General features: G+C 44.2%; 1 protein-coding gene across 2 annotated transcripts in view; it reads left to right on the plus strand.

Annotated features, from left to right (window-relative positions):
* Nucleotides 1-17,072, plus strand: part of LOC126529241 (pyridoxal-dependent decarboxylase domain-containing protein 1) — a 38,066-nt gene that overhangs the window by 7,045 nt on the left and 13,949 nt on the right. For both annotated transcript variants that reach the window (XM_055069717.2, XM_050176841.3), the window contains exons 3-11: nucleotides 1,177-1,257; nucleotides 2,395-2,487; nucleotides 5,242-5,394; nucleotides 5,989-6,181; nucleotides 7,521-7,589; nucleotides 9,665-9,871; nucleotides 12,515-12,586; nucleotides 15,097-15,252; nucleotides 16,422-16,472. In XM_055069717.2, the coding sequence (XP_054925692.1) occupies nucleotides 1,177-1,257; nucleotides 2,395-2,487; nucleotides 5,242-5,394; nucleotides 5,989-6,181; nucleotides 7,521-7,589; nucleotides 9,665-9,871; nucleotides 12,515-12,586; nucleotides 15,097-15,252; nucleotides 16,422-16,472 (1,075 nt within the window). The remainder of the gene's footprint in view (nucleotides 1-1,176; nucleotides 1,258-2,394; nucleotides 2,488-5,241; nucleotides 5,395-5,988; nucleotides 6,182-7,520; nucleotides 7,590-9,664; nucleotides 9,872-12,514; nucleotides 12,587-15,096; nucleotides 15,253-16,421; nucleotides 16,473-17,072) is intronic.

A 17,072-nucleotide genomic window follows, 5' to 3' on the forward strand; every position in this document is an offset into this window, starting at 1 on the left:
GTTTTTACGAATTTTAAACTTTACAATTTGGCAGGTGTGTTTGTATAATGAATCCTATCCAGCTTTCTGTACTGGCACCTGTTGCTAGAAATGTGATGTTTGTCATGGAATGTGACGACAACAGAAATGGCAGTCGCTCATGAGACATTACTAAATGTTGAGCTTGGCCGGCGACACTCAAAGATTCGCTTGTGCAATGTGTCATGTTGGTAAGTGATAACACTACCATAAGTACAGTGGCTTCACATGGTGTGGTTCAAGCTGAGGGATGAATTCACACAATGAATTAAAGCTTCACTCATTGAACAGCCATGTTCAGAACTGTGCATATTTTTTGCATTGTAATTACCTGCAGGACCTTAAGTTTTATTATGTAAATACAAAAGAAATGTACTGAAAGGTTTTTGAGATGTAAAGGTTTTGAGATTTTCTAGTTTCGTAAACCAGATGCTGTTCTTTGTCTTGCATCTGCAAAGCTACTATTCTGAAACCAATAGTGAGATGTGAGGTCTGCCCTGGCAAAAACAAAGAAGCTACCAGGAAAGAAAGTGACTGTATTTTGCTGTTTATAAAGTATTTTCTTTACTTCGAAGAACTGTGCTCAAATGACAGTTAATCAGTGTATTGTAAATGAAGCACTGAGTACACAGGTGCTACAACCTAGAATATTTCATTTCTTAACACTAAAATCAATGAATGCTTCATCCTGCTCTTCTATTTTTATTTCATCTTTCACCCTAATCATCTGGAATAGCATGTTGGGCATTTCCCTAGGCTAACATCTCCACACTTCATTAGAGTCTTTCTCTTTCAAAGCCATAGTTGCATCTTGTATTATAAGCCAAGCTGGGATTTGTAGTCGTTTCAATTGAAATGGGCAACTTGCTAACTCTGCTCTGAGTCTTAATGAAGTGTTTCTGAATTGAATAACATTTTCGCATGTGTGTCATGAAGGGACGCATCTGTTCTCATCGCTAAAAGAAAAGGGAAGTCGCTGCCATTAACTCTGGCTTGTTTCATCAAGACTGTATTTAAACATTGTGCATATGTAGATGCAATCCCAAACCCGTATTTGATGCTTGGAGATGTGTTCTTTCACGCTAACTTTGCAGTGTGTGTTGCTTTGACTGGTGCTTGAAACAGTGGGATGCTGCTTTTTTTTGCGCGCTTCCACAGGAAGCAGTGTCTTGGTGGCGGTGACGAGGCGGAAGCCCGCAAAGATGCCCACAAGCACGTTCCTGGCCCTCTTCAGGCAATGTGAGCATTCCCTGTTCCTTCTTTCCAAACTGCGCTGACACGACTGTTTTTCATTTGTCTTTTTTTGCATCACATGAAGCTCATCTGTGTTGCTTTGAGTTGCTAAAATCACTGAACCAAATAATCAGTGAGCCATATAATCGATCAGTTATCGCTGGCATTCAGTTGTCCAATGTATGGATCGATATCTATACATTTTATCTATTGTATGTATGTTTGAAGAAACCTATTGTAAAGCTACTGAAGTACTAAACTGCCACACAGACGACACAAGAAGAGACACAGACGAGCGCTTGTCCGTGTCTCTTCTTGTGTCGTCTGTTTGGTGCTTTAGTACTTCAGTAACATGCACCAACTAGCCCAACAAAAAGTTCTGCTGGCTATTATAAAGAAATGCTAGCATCAGCGTACCTTTAATAATTTAATATGATAGCTGTTTCTATGAACCAATTTTGGTTTTGATTCAAAGGAAGCCGACACACCATGATGTCATGACACATTGCTTTTCTCTGCCACTGCAGCCACTGCAGTCACTGCAGACGCCACATTCTTGCATCGGTGTGCCATGCATTTCGAAGGCTACGCGCAGGCTTTGCAGCAGCGGCCCTAGATGACATTAATCAGCCATGAGATGACAAGAACTACATCTGCATGTTCCACACTGCCTTTGTGCAAATTGGAAACAGGATTCGCTGATTCATTCAGTAAATTAAAGTGTGTTGACGTAGTAAGCATTCGTTATTTTCTTTATACCATTGATAATTCGACATTTGATTAATTCAGACATTCTTTTTGGTCCCTTGAAATCTGAATTAACAAGGTTGTACTGTACGTACGTGCATATATACATACCTCTTGCACGTGGGACTGTATTCCTTGTAGTAGCTCATGGAGGGGTTGGCTTTTCTGCAGTCATTGTCACCTGGTGGTTGAGCTCACCGCATATTGAAGTGTGGAAGTTAGTGGGGGGTGGGGAATAAAGGAGTCATGTTGTAACGGGCTGTCGTCAGCCAGTAATTTCATACACAGAAGACAATGCTGCATTGTATCTGTGCAAATATGGCAATTACAACTATGCTCGTACTGAACGTGCCGCACACTCTTGATTTTCACTTTTTATTTTTTGCATTCTCCCAGGGCCCTGTCGCTGGACGACATACGAGCGAGCCTGGAGAACATTGTGCAGCAGCATTTCTTGACGCAGTCATCTCACATGAGGAACTTACCTGGGTAAGGTATCCTTGGAGCCCACATTTTATAACATCTTTTTTTCTTAATTGAGAGCAGCTTTCTTGAATGCATCCAACAACACTTGGTCACCTTATGAGGCACTTTGAGTAAAGTATGATATTGCTTAAACACTGCTACTCTGTACTATCGCCGTGTCATCATGTGTGTAAGCTAAACTGCACCTGCTCTTTACACTGCACTTTACACTTTACCAGCGCCTGGAAAATAAATGTTTGTGCAAAACTGCCAAGTCCAAATATCCGCATGCAGAAAAAAACCGTGGTCTAAATTTATTCAGACAAGCCTGTAAAATTATCCATTAATGTCAAAGCTCTTGCTCTAAAAATAGGGTGTGTTTGGGCATTACCGCTTTCACAGCTGCTAGCTGCTAAAGTCGAACAGGATGGTGCAGTGAAAGTGATAAAGGCTGAACAAATAAAAACACTGTTGTTCCGCAAGCTGTGTTCTGTGCCGATAATTGCGCAGGGTTGAATTTCGCAGTTGTATGAGCAGATTTTTTTGTTTTTTTTTCTTGAAGGTTGTAATTGAAGGTGCTGCTTTTACATATATGCAGGGGTTGATTACATGCATGAAACAGTGGTGCTGTGCCGACAGCATTCGGTGAATTATGTGGTTAGGTTACTCTGAAATCGCTGGACATGTACTGGGCGCATATTTTTAGTTTCTCTCACGTAAGGACCATCTTTGTATGCCCTTTGCTGTGGCACTTGTCTCATCACCATGGCGATCAGCACCATAAGTTGTGGCCTGCCTGAGGAGCCCAGAGTGGCTACAACTGTCGAACCCCACGATAACGAAAGCCTAAGACAACGAAATTCGTGCCGCAACAAAATATTTTCGTATCCTCGACAGAAGCTCATAAGATTCATTGTATATTGCATCTCTTGACAACGAAACATCACTAAACTGCAATCCTGCATCAACGAAATCTGCGAAAACATTAGACCCAATATTAATATTGTCTACCTGCGTAACACTAACAGAGTACAAAAAGCGCACAAATCGACTTTCTTCCCACTCCAATTTTTTAAAATGCCATCACAGTGTGATTGCGAGCCTGCTGCCATTTTTGCTTACAAAAACAGCCGAATGCCGGAAATCATCATGTCATGGCCTCCCATCTTCATGGTCTGTTTCAAATAGCATGGCTGCATGTTGCGTACCTTGTGCTGTGCATAATCTGCAGCTTGGTGAGAAAAGGGCAGCAATAACAGAAATCCACGCCCCACCAACGTAGACTTGCTTATGGTGCTTTAAATGGCGGCACCCCTCTGGCCGTGTTTAAGCAACCCTCCGCGAATGTGTGTCCCCTGCTGCAAGAATGCTAGTTTCAGTACCAACCACCCAAAGGGCATCGCTTGCGCGTTCAATGTTGGTGGACATAAGATTCGTGTGAAGGGGGCCACGTTCTCGGTCGGTTCCTTTCAGGGATAAGAGATGCATTCACTTCCACGCTTGGCACCAGACGTGTTGGCGTCTGCGGGCGACAGAGCGCACTGGAAGAACACTGTTGTGTGCATGACGACCACTGTCGCTCCACGCCTGGTGCCGAGTTGCACGAAATCTTGTGAAAGCGATCATATCTGCAAAAGCGATCATCTGAGAATACCAACGCCGACGTATGGGGCACATTGTTATGTAGGCAGTACTATTCTATAGCCTCTATCAAGGCTTGCCAATGTAGGCTAATGGAATTATGACTGTAAAGTTTTGTTTTGCGACGCATTCCCTGTCTGTGCTGTCTCGTTTTGTAACAACGAAATTCTCGCGAAGGAAATTTTTTTCAATTTGCCTGTTGATTTCGTTATTGCGGGGTTCAAATGTGTTTGTGACTGTAGTTATAACGAGGATGCGGAACATCACGCAGCAGTTTGCAACTTGAACTGGCGCAGTAATTCAGCTTGTTTGTTTTTCATTCTCTGGCTTGTCATAATGTTATTTGTTTTTGTTTGGAGTGAACTTTTAAGTTAAGATTACATTAATCAATATTTTGTCTTGATCTGCTGTCATATGACCTGCACACTAATGAACACTGCTAACAAAAGACGAAGAAGGAAATGACAGGACAGAAAATTGTTTGTTTGTTTATAAATAAATCTTCCATGACAGATTAGTTCTCTGTAAGCCTGCAAGGTGGGAGAAGGTTCATAAAATGGAAAATTGTCGTCCACCTGACTTTAGCATGAAACTGCCGTTGGGTGGATGACAATTTTTCCTTCACGAACCTTCCTCCACCTTGTGGGTTGATCTGCTGTATTTAGTGTCCTTCTTTTCAAGTTGTCGATTCATTCGGCCTCACTCTGTGATCTGCTAGCCTCCTGGTTAGCTAAGACGTTAGGACTTCTCGGGAAAGGCGTTGGTCCCAGGTTCGATCCTTGGGCCAGGACAAACTTTTCTTCAACGTTTTTTTTTTCGGTGAAACCCATATTTGGCCATCTTTCCTTGGAACTGCTTCAGAGCGCAAGAAAACACACACTCATACACAAACACCCAAGAAAGGCCTCGTCTTTTCACACAAGTGTTTGCGTGAAAAGGTTACGCCTTTCTTGTGTGTGTGCGTGTTCATGTGTGTGTGTGCATGTGCATGCTTTGGCGTGTTTTCTGGCGCCCTGACGATGTTGCCAAGATGAATTACCTGTCAGCCCAGCTACAAGTTCTATCTCGGTGCCCTTTGTAGTCTGATGCTACAGTAGGGCAGATGCCAATTTTCCCCTTTCATAATAAATGTCCCAGAGAAATGCTGCGGCGACTGGACGATGCTGGCAAGGCCGTGGTCGCCTCACACTCTCTGGCCGCCTACCTCTCCACGCTGGAAGCTGCTGTGCTGCGCAAGGTGACGGCACGCATCGTCTCCGACACAGGGCTCTGGGTGTCGCGTCTCTTTAGGTAAGGGGCCGGGAAGGGCTGTACCTCTACAATAGCGAATTCATACCGGCCAACTCTCCAGAATTTTTCGTAAAGTTTGTGAATGTGGGTTCGTTGTACGATTTTACAAATGTTGCGCCATGCTTTACCAACGATAAATTCTGTTAATGAAAACACCGAGTTGTTCAAAGATGAGTAGAGGGGCACAAAATTGAAAAAAAAAAGAAAAAATTCATGCTAAATTCTGGCAGTGTGAGACACTCTACTATACCGTTAAGGTACTTTCTTTGAGCAAATTTATTCACTACATGTCCCTGAAGCAGGCAAAATCGGCAGCAGCAAAGTTGCTGAGAAAGTCTGTGCGATCTAAAGACATAAGCACTTACGTATGCCAAGAATAGTGTGCGCTCAGGTCAAAGTCCTTAGGAATGCTTTCCTTGACAGCGCTGTCAAGGAAAGCAGTCGCCCTGACGAATGCAACTTGTTCCTTGCCAAAACGTTGGCTGCACAGGCACCCCTTGTTCAACACACCCTTGATTGCTCCAATGACGATGTTTCTACGTTTTCTTAGGCTCGTGCGCCCGTCATTGCTCACATTTTTGTTCACGCGTACAGGTTCTTCGACTCGTCCGTTTTCTTCCACGAGGAGTCACGGGAGGGGCTGGTGCGCGTCTGCCGCCTTGCCCTGCACGCCAAGTACCCACGCCTGGCTCAGGGGGAGGGCTTCCAGGCGCTGGCCTCGCGACCCCCCGTGCTGTACATCGGGGCACACACCCGCACCAGCCTCGGACACCATCTCTGTTCTCAGGTAAGCGTCAGAGCGAATCTCTGTTTGGGAAGGGTAAATACAGTTGAACATATATACCAAAAAGTTGAACATAGATATACCAAAGTTGTGGGTACACTCGTCAAAAAAAAAGTTTGCACCCTTTGGGGCTTGTCTTGTTCCACAACAATAATCGTCAGCTGTCTCGCCCGCATTTCCTTTGTTTAACACTGCGAGCCCGGTACTTCCAGGTCAGGAGCGGCATGCGCGTTATCAGTGTGACATAGCATTTTCGACAGGAAAGTAGCGAGCGTTGAGTTTTCAAGGAAGGAAACGCAAGCAAGGCAGATAACGATTATCGTTGTGGGACGAGGTACCCCCCAAAGGGGCAAACTTTTTTAAGAGTGTACATTGAACCGTTGTTCAAGTTTTATGGGAAACGACAAGAAAAGAAGAATAGAGTGGGACAGAATGCTCTGTCCTGTCCTCTTTCTTCCTGTGCAGTTTTAGCTGAGCACTGCTTACAATGCACTTCACTCACATTTCACGTGCTGAGGCACTACAGAGATTTGCGTCGACTTCACATTTCACGAGTAATGTGTAGTTAGCTTGGCTGCAAAACAACAAAGAAGTTGCTGTTCTTGCTCTCTAACAGAGCAGGAACAGCAAGAACTATCGGGATGAACCTTGCACACACATTGCTAGCATTTATGCTGACTTGATGCATGCGAATTGTTAGCATACACTGGTCTGGGTGGCTCAGTTAAACCTCATTTATAATGAACCTGCATGTGAATGTGTTATGGCTTTACTGACTTACTTTGGTGGGCCATTGGCTATGGCATTCTGGTACCGAGTGTGAGATCGCGGGTTTGAGTCCCGGCTGTGGTGGTCACATTTTGATAGGGCAGAATGCAGAAATGCAGTTGTATTTAGATTTAGGTGGCCGCTAAAGGACCCCAGGTAGTCAAAATTAATTCGGCGTGCTCCATTACACTGGCCCTCATAACCCACCGTGAAGTTTCGCGATATTAAGCCCTGAAATTTCATTCAATTTTTATTTTTATTAGGCAGTGACAAATGATTATAGTCATACCCATATATATATATAATGAACATGGATGTAATGAATTTTCATATGTAATGAAATGAAATTAAAATTTGGTTGGCCATGCTTTATTTTGAATGAGTCTTTTGTTGCTGTAACAAAACTGAAAAGGGGGGGTGGGGCAGGATTGGAGGGAAATGCAGGATGACATTGGTTACAGTGAAGTGAACATGTTCGATGCTTGGATATGTGTCCAGATAGCAGAATATGTCAAATAATCAATATGTCAAATACAAAATAAACGACCAATGTGGCGCTGACATTTCTGTGCAGCTGGGACTTCCCATCTCCTGCCTCAGGATGATCCCCCTCACAGGAACACCTGGCTCCCTCTATCAGACGGTAAGTGGGGGTCATTGTTTTACTCCGATGTGCTGTTATGGGGACTGCCATGCGCAGCCAGTATCACCGTTTAAACTTTGTGGAGTTTCTGCAATGTGGCTCTTCCTATGAGTCGGCATTCTCACCGTAGCAATGTGCCAGGCACCTGATTCATTGCAACGTGCTGCTTGTACATCTCGCGATTCAGTAAAATCTGTTGCTGAGTGAGTTAGTAGGAGAAGGGATGCATATTAGCGCAACTTGGAAACAAAGACTTAAAGGGGCCTTGAAACACATTTTGAACGTTGTAAGAGATTGTTGCCGATCTGTACCCTGCATGCAGCAGGCAATTGACAGTCTCATGTTGAAAATATAAAAAAAATAACTTGCTGTCACTTCTGCAGTGTCGTATTGCAATGCCATTGTAAGCAGCCGGACCCACTAGTACATGACTGTTGGCTGATTTCATGATTGCAAGAACATTCTCAGTAATACTTGAAGGATTCGAAAAAATTTTGCGGCATGAGATTTGTCAGACGACATCTTTTAATGGTGAGGCCATTTCATGATTAGATAGAAAAGTGTTTCAAGGCCCTTTTTAAGAAGGAAGAAGCAGGAAGGATTATATCCGTGAGGCAGTGTCCACATTTGTGCCTGCGACTTGTGTATGCCAGTTCTGTCATGTGGTGGCCAAGCAAATGCAACAGACATTGAGCTTCAGACAAGCCAACCCCCTGCAGACTCAGTGTTTATTTCACTTCAATGTGCTGCACAGTGATACATATGACCACTTTGCTGAAGGCACCATCATGCTACAAGGGACATGCGATGTGCATTGTTCCTGCAGCAATGTTGAAAGAACCATATTTATTTTCTCGTAACCTATGCAGTCAATAATTGAATTGTGCATGTACTTTATTTAGCCCGTGATTCAGTTGCACTTATGCAATAACTGAGCATTACTGCGTGGAAAATAAACATATATTGAATCAATCTTTAACAATGGTGACTCATTAAAAATGCACAAAGAACTATCCTACCACCCCCTCTTTCTTGCAATGGGGTGTCGAATGCCTTGGAATAAAGTTGTCTAAATTTTATACATTTATACGCTGTTCATCCCAATCTGCTCCTGAAGGGGTTATATTAAAAAAAGGATAGTACGGTCACCCACTGGTAATACGGACTTGATGGGGACTACCAGAGTCCAAATAATTGGGAGTTTTAAATGCTGGATTGACTTGAAAATAAGTGACTTTATTTCACTAGGGGCCAAAAAGGTGTGCCATGTTCTTGGATCGTCACTCTCAGGAACACGTTCAGTTTCATGGAACTAGCACAAGATGCATCAATGTCTATGAGTGACGGCATTCTTGGCAAGTGCGAAGCGCACCATCTTATCACGGTGTGGAAACGCTGCCACCCGTTGACAAACCTGGTGCTAGTCCCATGAAATATTGCAAACATGAAAGTGTCTTCAAAAGAGACCAAGTAATCATCCAAGAATACAGCCCGAGTTTGTCAAGGAATTGTTGCATGCTGCATATATGCTTGCCTGTGGTGTGGACATTCTATGGCCACCATTTTCTAGCAATGCCTTTTATGCAATTCCTTCTGGTGCTTTTTGCGCTTTGTCAGTGGCTAAAGTGACACTACCGACACATTATTGACGGGAGCAGCTGCCCACGAACGGTAGATAGGAGCAGCATAGAATTGAGCGGAAGACATTGCCACAAAATCAAGGCACGTGTCTCGACCATTGTTGTGTTGTTGCTGCAGATACACAGAAACACCGAATTTGCTTTGGTAACTCTGACACCAGCTGGGCTTAGCTGGTTTTGGTTTTAAGGAGGCACCACTGGCTAGGCTTAGCTAGTTTTGGTTTCGAGGAGGCACTGGCGACCATGCCGGCGATGTGTCGGAACGAAAGTTTCGCTATTTTTTGCTAGACTCGGTGGCCAAATTGGCACATGATCATGAAGTTGTCAAGATGTCAACAACCTTGACAGTCACGTTAAAGAGCTTGGCGGCCGTTTTGAGTGCTTCCTTACATCTCTGCCTCCTTGCCTCCGCCTTGCTTCCACCTTGTTTTCCAGGACCTCGCGGCACTGGAGCAGAGGATGGACGAGGATGTGGCGCAGGGCCGGGTGCCCACGCTGGTCGTGGTCAGCGCGGGCTCGCCAGCCATCGGCCTGGTCGATCCCCTGCAGGGACTGCAGGACCTGTGCAAGCGGCACGAGGCGTGGCTGCACGTCGAGGGCCACGCGCTTGCCGCGCTCTGCCTCGTCTCAGTACCCAACCTTGTATGTGTGTGTCTTCACAGTCAAGCCAGAGGGGTTTAACGTGATCTTGTACCCACTGCTCACAGTCGGTGCTCCAAGCACAACCTCAGTAAAAGAATGGATGAAACTTTTGTAGACACAAAAGTAGGGGTGTGCGAGGTGTGCGAATGCTTCAACATCACCCAATCAAATCGAATAGTGAACGCTAGAATAATTTGATTCGTGAGTCTAATTTATGCTGCTAGATTTTTCGAATATTCAATGTATTCAGTGTAGACCTGCGCAGTGCCACATGTCGCATGTGCTGTGGAGCCCGTCGTGCTAGATACCGCCGAAGCGAGCGTTTCACTCTGTTTTCGGTGTAAAAGAAGCGTGGAGCGCACCTTGGTTTGGCCACCCTGGGCAACAAACTTTGTCACTGTGAGAATGGAGCTACATCGACGAGGTCCACTTCTGTCAGCACAATATTCGTCTGGGTTGAAAAGGTCGGCGAAAATGATAATACGACGTGGACAGAGGGAACGGCAACAAAAGCAGCAAGTATTTTGTAAAGCACGAGAGCATGTGCAAAAATGGAGCCGATTAGCTGCCCATAGGCATGCGGATGGTGTTGGATATGTGGGGACGATCTTTACGCTGCTTCTACAGCTGTCAATATAACCCGTGCACGGGATTTAAGGAACAATCACTGTTGAGCCACCTGTACGAACATATTAGTCCCAAGGATTCCGTGATGGCAAGCGGCCCGTCCGTTAGTCCATTAGGCCTAATCAGCGCTGCTTCAGCTGGTGTCGGCGAGTAAAGTTAGTTTGGTGCCATATGGATGCAGATCTATTTGCAGCAGCCACGAAACACTCAGAAAGACGACAAACCGCCTCGTAAACGAAAGTGAATGCATGGAATGGCTACTAAGTTGTTCACTGCTGCCATCTTTGAGATGCACTGTATGGCAGCCTCTTGTTCCTGACGCTGTTTGTTGATGCACATCGGTCTCTTTTTGTAGCTAGCCTCACAAGACTAGCCATGGGTGTTTTTGTAGGGCACAAAAGTGTCAAGGCCAGTTCCATAGATTTGTGCGGATGGCGGATGAACGAGGAGGAAGGGAGTGGGAAAGTGAACGTTGTGCAAACTTGCCCCCATCCTCCAGATTTCAGAATCTTGGACAGGTGGCAAATCACGCTGAACCTGACAATAAAAGGGCAAGGACGGTGTCTGCTCTCTACCGTCGACGCTGGCTATGCGTGAAAAAGAGATCCAGTCGCGTGGTGCACAGTTCTTTTGTCTGTCATGCATATTGGCCTTAAGATGACCCACTTGCTATAAAGTTGGGATGGCTCTTCTGTATTTTTGAGAAAAAACTGGAGAGCAGATCTTTATATGCAGTAGGTAAAAAATTTCTGTGAAACACAAATCCACTAATAAACTGAGAATGCTATTTGTATTCAATATAAAAGAACATCACTGATTCATTAGTTTCAAATAAAAAAAGAAGCACTTGCTATATTTTTGTGCCAATAGCCTGCAACAAAAATGCAAGAAATGTAACACTAATGTCGGGGTGCGCTGTATAGGTGAATTTCGGCTTGATGTGTGACTTCACGGCAGCGTGGGATGGGAATTTCTCTCTTAAGTGTGGCTTCACGGATGCGTTGAATGTGCTGCTGGGAAGTCACACGTGAAAGCATGTTTCTTTGCCATTTAGTTCTCTTCCCACCATTGCGTGTTGAAGCTTCCCTCTCCCCTCCAAGGTGGCCTTCGCCCCCTCTTTACAGATCACCATTTTCTGTTTAGCAGTTAGTGAATAGTGCATGTGGCGCCGGGAAACTGCAACTGTGATTCCCATATCAGCTGCACTTTTTATGATATTTGATTTTCGGTTTGAAGTCCACTATTCGGTATTTGCACACCACTACTTTAAAGGGACACTAAAGTGAGAAATAATTTCAACTGTGTTAGTAGTTTACTCTGCTACAATAGAAGCCAGTCATACAGTGAGGCTTGGTAAGCCAGAAAAGGGACAAAAACTAAGGAAAAATGGCAAGGCCACCTTGAAGTTCAGATTTTGATGGCCTAATAGATTTTAATGGCAGTTGCTGAGCCCTAGTAAATTTCGGGGTCACCTTGTATATCCGGCATGTGCGCGCTGTCTGGTCAAGTTCAAATTATCCATCGAAGACCAATTTTAGGATCGCTATAAGGAAGATTTGGGCCCATAGATATACATAGCACCTACCAGAACCTTCGGTTGGGGTCGAATTAACTAGAGTTAAATTAATGGACTGTCTACTGTACTTGCAACAGTAGAGTGAAAGAGCACGGCTGTCGTTATGCTGTCGTGATACTGATGCGTGTGTGTGGCTCGCATGTTGCGAGTTTGAAGGTCTTCATTCATACGCAGTATATTTGGCTGCAAAAGTGACAAATCCAAACGGACACACCATCTCACTCTGCTCAATCGCCTGTAAGGGAAGTGTGAAAATAAGTGTGCTGTGACAACAGGTACTTGCTTAGCTTAGACATTTGTTATGGATGGGTTCTGCCAGAATTTTTACGTGCCAGTTCTTTCTGATTTGTTCCTAGTGTGAACACATGCTGTATGGTTGACTGCAATGAGACTGAAAAATGAAACTGAGAATAGCTTTTCGTATTCTTTTCTCTTTGCAGCCGGCTCGTACTGGAGACAGCGTGTCACTCCCCCTTGGCACCTGGCTAGGCCTACCGTCTGTGCCCTACGTTGTATCCTTCAGACATTTGCTAACAAATTGTGGACCGTCTCGTGAAAATGGCTGTGCATTGAAATACCATGAAGAAAAGGAACCGCAAACAGATTAGGGCACATTTTTTGTGCTTCTGTGGGGTGCCAATGCCATGTTGCTTTGTATATGTGGTTTGACTCCACACTGTCGTGGGCAGCCAGGTGGGCGGCAGTGTAGAATTGTAGTTGAGTTATTGCTTATAACAAGTTGTCCGGCTTTATAGCTTCCCGTTCACCTTTAATTTGTCTGTGATAGCGCAGCTGTTCAAGTGTAGCTGGCTTAGACCCATGCTGCGTGGACACAAAAAGTGACATGAACAGCTCAGTCCATTAAAGTGAAATGTCATGAAAACTTCATGCTGCTTGCAGCGTAGTGGGTTCGCGCAACTCATTAGGCTGTCGAACGCATAGTGTGTGTATTCTCGCACTCAATGTTCATAGTTACTGCTAACACACTGACATAAACACACAGTAATTCACATTTCTGAAGTAACATAATATACTATACGTAAAATGTCTTTCTATCAATGCTTTTAGCAGCATTTCTAGCACTTTCACTCACTAAAATCTTTTTGGTGACATTATGGTTGGAACTTACTGCAGTCACTGCAGATATTACCATCACGCAGTTCATTTATAAAATGAACGTTCAGCACCTAAATGCTTGTTAACTCTGACATGTCAAATTACCGGTTCAGCCAACATATTTTTTCCTCCTGTGCATTTGTCGCCCTGTATCTCAAAGTCATTGCACTGAATCCCGTATATCTTGATATCTCAACTTCGAAAGTACCTAGGAAAAGGTAGTGGGGCAGCATCAGCAGCGTCGCTTGCACTTGCGTTTCACCTGGCAGCAAATTGCTAGCCTCGTATTGCAACGACTCGTGTGTAACACTTCGCATTATGTAGAAGTAAACTGCAGTTCAGTCTGCCAAACTATTTTGTGACTTTGGATCACACGTTTTCCCAGTTAGTACTTTCTTTCTTGCATTTTGTTCCTGAATGTTATGATACAAGGCTCTACTGTATTGCGCAAGGATCAGTCGTCTTGACTCTGTGCTGACGCTGTCTTGGCACAGTGCTAATAACGCCATTGTGTGTAGACGCTGATGTGTCCAGTGATGATGCGTCCACATACAACATAGAAACAAAGGTTTTAATGAAAACAGAGATAACGGAGATATAGGCAGAAGGCTAGACTGAAATATATACTATACTATATACATAAAACCTGATTAGATCAAGCAGGCTAGGTACCTATTTGTTACCACTCCATTCTGAAGGGGATACCAGTAGAAATAATAGTCGTCATTCTTGCACAAGCCAGCTATAGCATACATCATGGATTTTAACAGCATATGCCTGAGCCTATTTTATTGTACTTATTCAATTAGAAGACGGTCACGACTGTAAGGCAAGGATGCAGTTTGGGGACCTGAGAAAAATAACTTAAGTATGCATGCTCGCTGTCATAAAGCCACACTTTAAAAGTGAAATTCGCACTGCCGTGAAGTCACACCTCAAGGCGAAATTTGCATATAACCTACACCCGGTTCTTACTGTTAAATTTTTAAAATTCACGATGTGGGTAATACACACAAAGATATGGTGCTGCCTCACCTGCCATGGCTTATTGCTGAAATTTGTGCTGCCGTCTAAAATCTGGATGGCAGTAAATGTGGCGCTGCTTCTGCCACATCGAAATAGTAAGTAAATCCATCAGCTTCCACATATAAGGTGAAACGGGGGGTAGGGAGGTGACTTCGCGGCTAAGAATTCTGAGAAAGAAAACCTTGCCTTATAGTTGAATAACTATGCTATTTTTTACTGGCAGAGATGGACTATATTGTATCCTAAAGGAGTCAAAATACTGAGCTTGGCAAGTTTCGAGAAGCTTTACTGCACTAACCAGAGCCCCTCAAAAGATAACTTGAAATCTGCAATGCCATACTGACGGGCCGGTGTGGGTGTTTCGATGCAAAAAATTTGAAGTTTGGCCTTCGTTTCCTCTTCTAGTAGTCAACCCCCTTTGGCAAAATTAATTAATATAAAGTTTTGAAAGAATACTTCATTAGTCTAACTCTATTAAGTGCTTATATTTAGTTTTGCTTTAACTTTGTAGTGCTGAAACACAGCTCAGCATCAGGGAAAATTCAAACAACTTGTTCACCTTTATTTGTACAACTTGTACAAAAAAAAATTGAAATGTTATTAGAGTTAGGACTTCATTACTGTAGTCATTGATCAGCAATTGGTTTTCTCAGCTATCCATCACTGAAAACTTGCTCCAGCATATTAAAAATGCTATTTATAGGCTATCCGTTAAATTCACAGTGCCTAAATCAGAATTTCGAGGTATCAAACTTGGCACGTTATATCTAATCTGATACGCTGGGCATCAGAGGGTTGATGACACGGCGCCTGTGTGAAATGTGTGTCGGGCATTTCCTGTCTGTGCTGTTTGCCGCTCCTCCTTGACGATTCGTCAAAGACTCTCTACAAGACGAGCGAGGCAGCCCTGGCACACGCGGCCGGCCTGAGTTCGTTCAGCGTGCACAGCAAGCTGCAGTGCCTCCCCCTGTGGGTGGGGTTGCAGAGCCTCGGACACCAGGGCCTCCTGCAGCGGGTGCTTCACTGTCTACGCCTGGTGAGTGGCGTTGTCGCTTTTCGTTCAACAACTGGTAAAAGACGGGCACCTCCGAGCCAGTGACTGCGCTAACGCTCTGCTGGGCTAGTTAGTTCATACTTGTCACGATGTAATGTATAACCCTTTGTCTAATTTTTCAAGTACGCTTCTCTGCGTTGCACATTTGCCCAACAGGTGGCAGCACCGGTCGTCGTTGAGATGAAAAACAAAATTCTAACTGTGCTGGGGCTTGTCTCTTAAGTGTGCTTTCGTCACCGGAGCCACGTTGATATTTCCCATCTCATAAGACAAGTAAACTGTGTACACACTGTTTGCAAGAATGACCACGTCGCCATTAGTTGAGCAAACCGCCTCGCAGGAAAGCTACCTTTATACAATTATGAAAAGGGTCTGTAGGACACGAAACATTTCATGTGTAGGCCAAGACAGGAAAGAGCATCGCTCGTGACTGGGTTTATTCATAGCAGATAGATTCCCTGTTATGGGGAACATTCCAGCATGCGCAATTATGCCGTGGGGATGAAATTGCAAAGCTGCATTCCTATTCCAGCATACAGTAAAAAAAAATGTTCAGTACTGTGCAGAGCCAGCACTGAACATCAGTTCTTTGATTGTATGTCACAACTGGAATGCACTTTTGCAGTTTCATCTCTGTGGTCTGACTGCGGTGCGCAAATGTGTTTTTGCACATGTTGGCACCTACCCTGCAAAACTGAACCTGTCTGCTATGAATAAACTTGGTTACGAGTGGTGCTCTTACCATTTCTTATTGCGCTAAGCAGCTCCAATGTCACCATGTGCACCCCTTTTCGTGACATACCGATATCGGTCGTACGACTGATTGAATGTTGACAAAAGCGCTGCTTACGATTGGTCGTCTCTCCGACATCACTGTGGACTTGTCAGTGATTGTTGTCACATAGTGGCCTTTTAAGCAGGTAGATGCAACCAGGAAATGCCAGTTTATGTTTTCAGGGACATCATTATAGTTGCAGCTCTCAGTTGCACCAGATGTGCAAGTCAGGAACAACACCTTGAAAAACATACGCTTTGGCATTGCAACAAGCTTTCTATTTTTTTTAGTATAAAGTAAATTTTGGCGACGTGTGAGCGACTGCTGTCTCTTGAAGAGTAGTTTGCTACATCTTTTTTTTTTTTTATTTGTGCAGAGTGAAATGTTACGGGAACGGCTGGACCAGATGCCGGAGATTGAAGTCGTGGTAAGTTGGAGCTATATCCCCAAGGGGGGGGGGGGTGCAGCCTTTGATGTAGCTGGATTTTCGGAGAGCATTTGAAATGGGCTATACGTTCGTGAGTTTGGTAGTTCAACACGTTTTGTGTATTCAGTTTGGGGGAATGGTTACACAGGATTTTTTTACCACTGCGTTGCCGGAGTGGACTGAAAAAGAAAAGAAAAAAAAAGGGTGACTGGATGCGAACGAATGTTGACTATTAGCTGCGGGACAGTTGGGTGCATGTTGTTTATAGTAGATTGTTAGCTCCTGGCCGAGGACATTGGCAAAAGTTGGTCCAATACACGTAGCCATATTACCTCGCACCATGGGAGTTCAGTGGATGGGGAATTTGCTACTGATTACAAGGTTGTGGGTTTGATCCCAAGCCACTGTAATAGCATTTGGGGAGGTGAGGTGCAGACACCGGTGTTCTACTTCAATTGAAATGCATGTCAAACAACTTCTTGTGGTTAAAATTAAAAATCCCTACACTACAGTCTCTCTAGCTTCTGTGCTGATTTGGGATGTTGAACGAACCATATCAATAGATCAATCAGTGAATCACATCCAGAAATGCCACAGTTG

This window comes from Dermacentor andersoni, chromosome 8, assembly GCF_023375885.2.
Source record: "Dermacentor andersoni chromosome 8, qqDerAnde1_hic_scaffold, whole genome shotgun sequence".
Lineage (NCBI taxonomy): Eukaryota > Metazoa > Arthropoda > Arachnida > Ixodida > Ixodidae > Dermacentor > Dermacentor andersoni.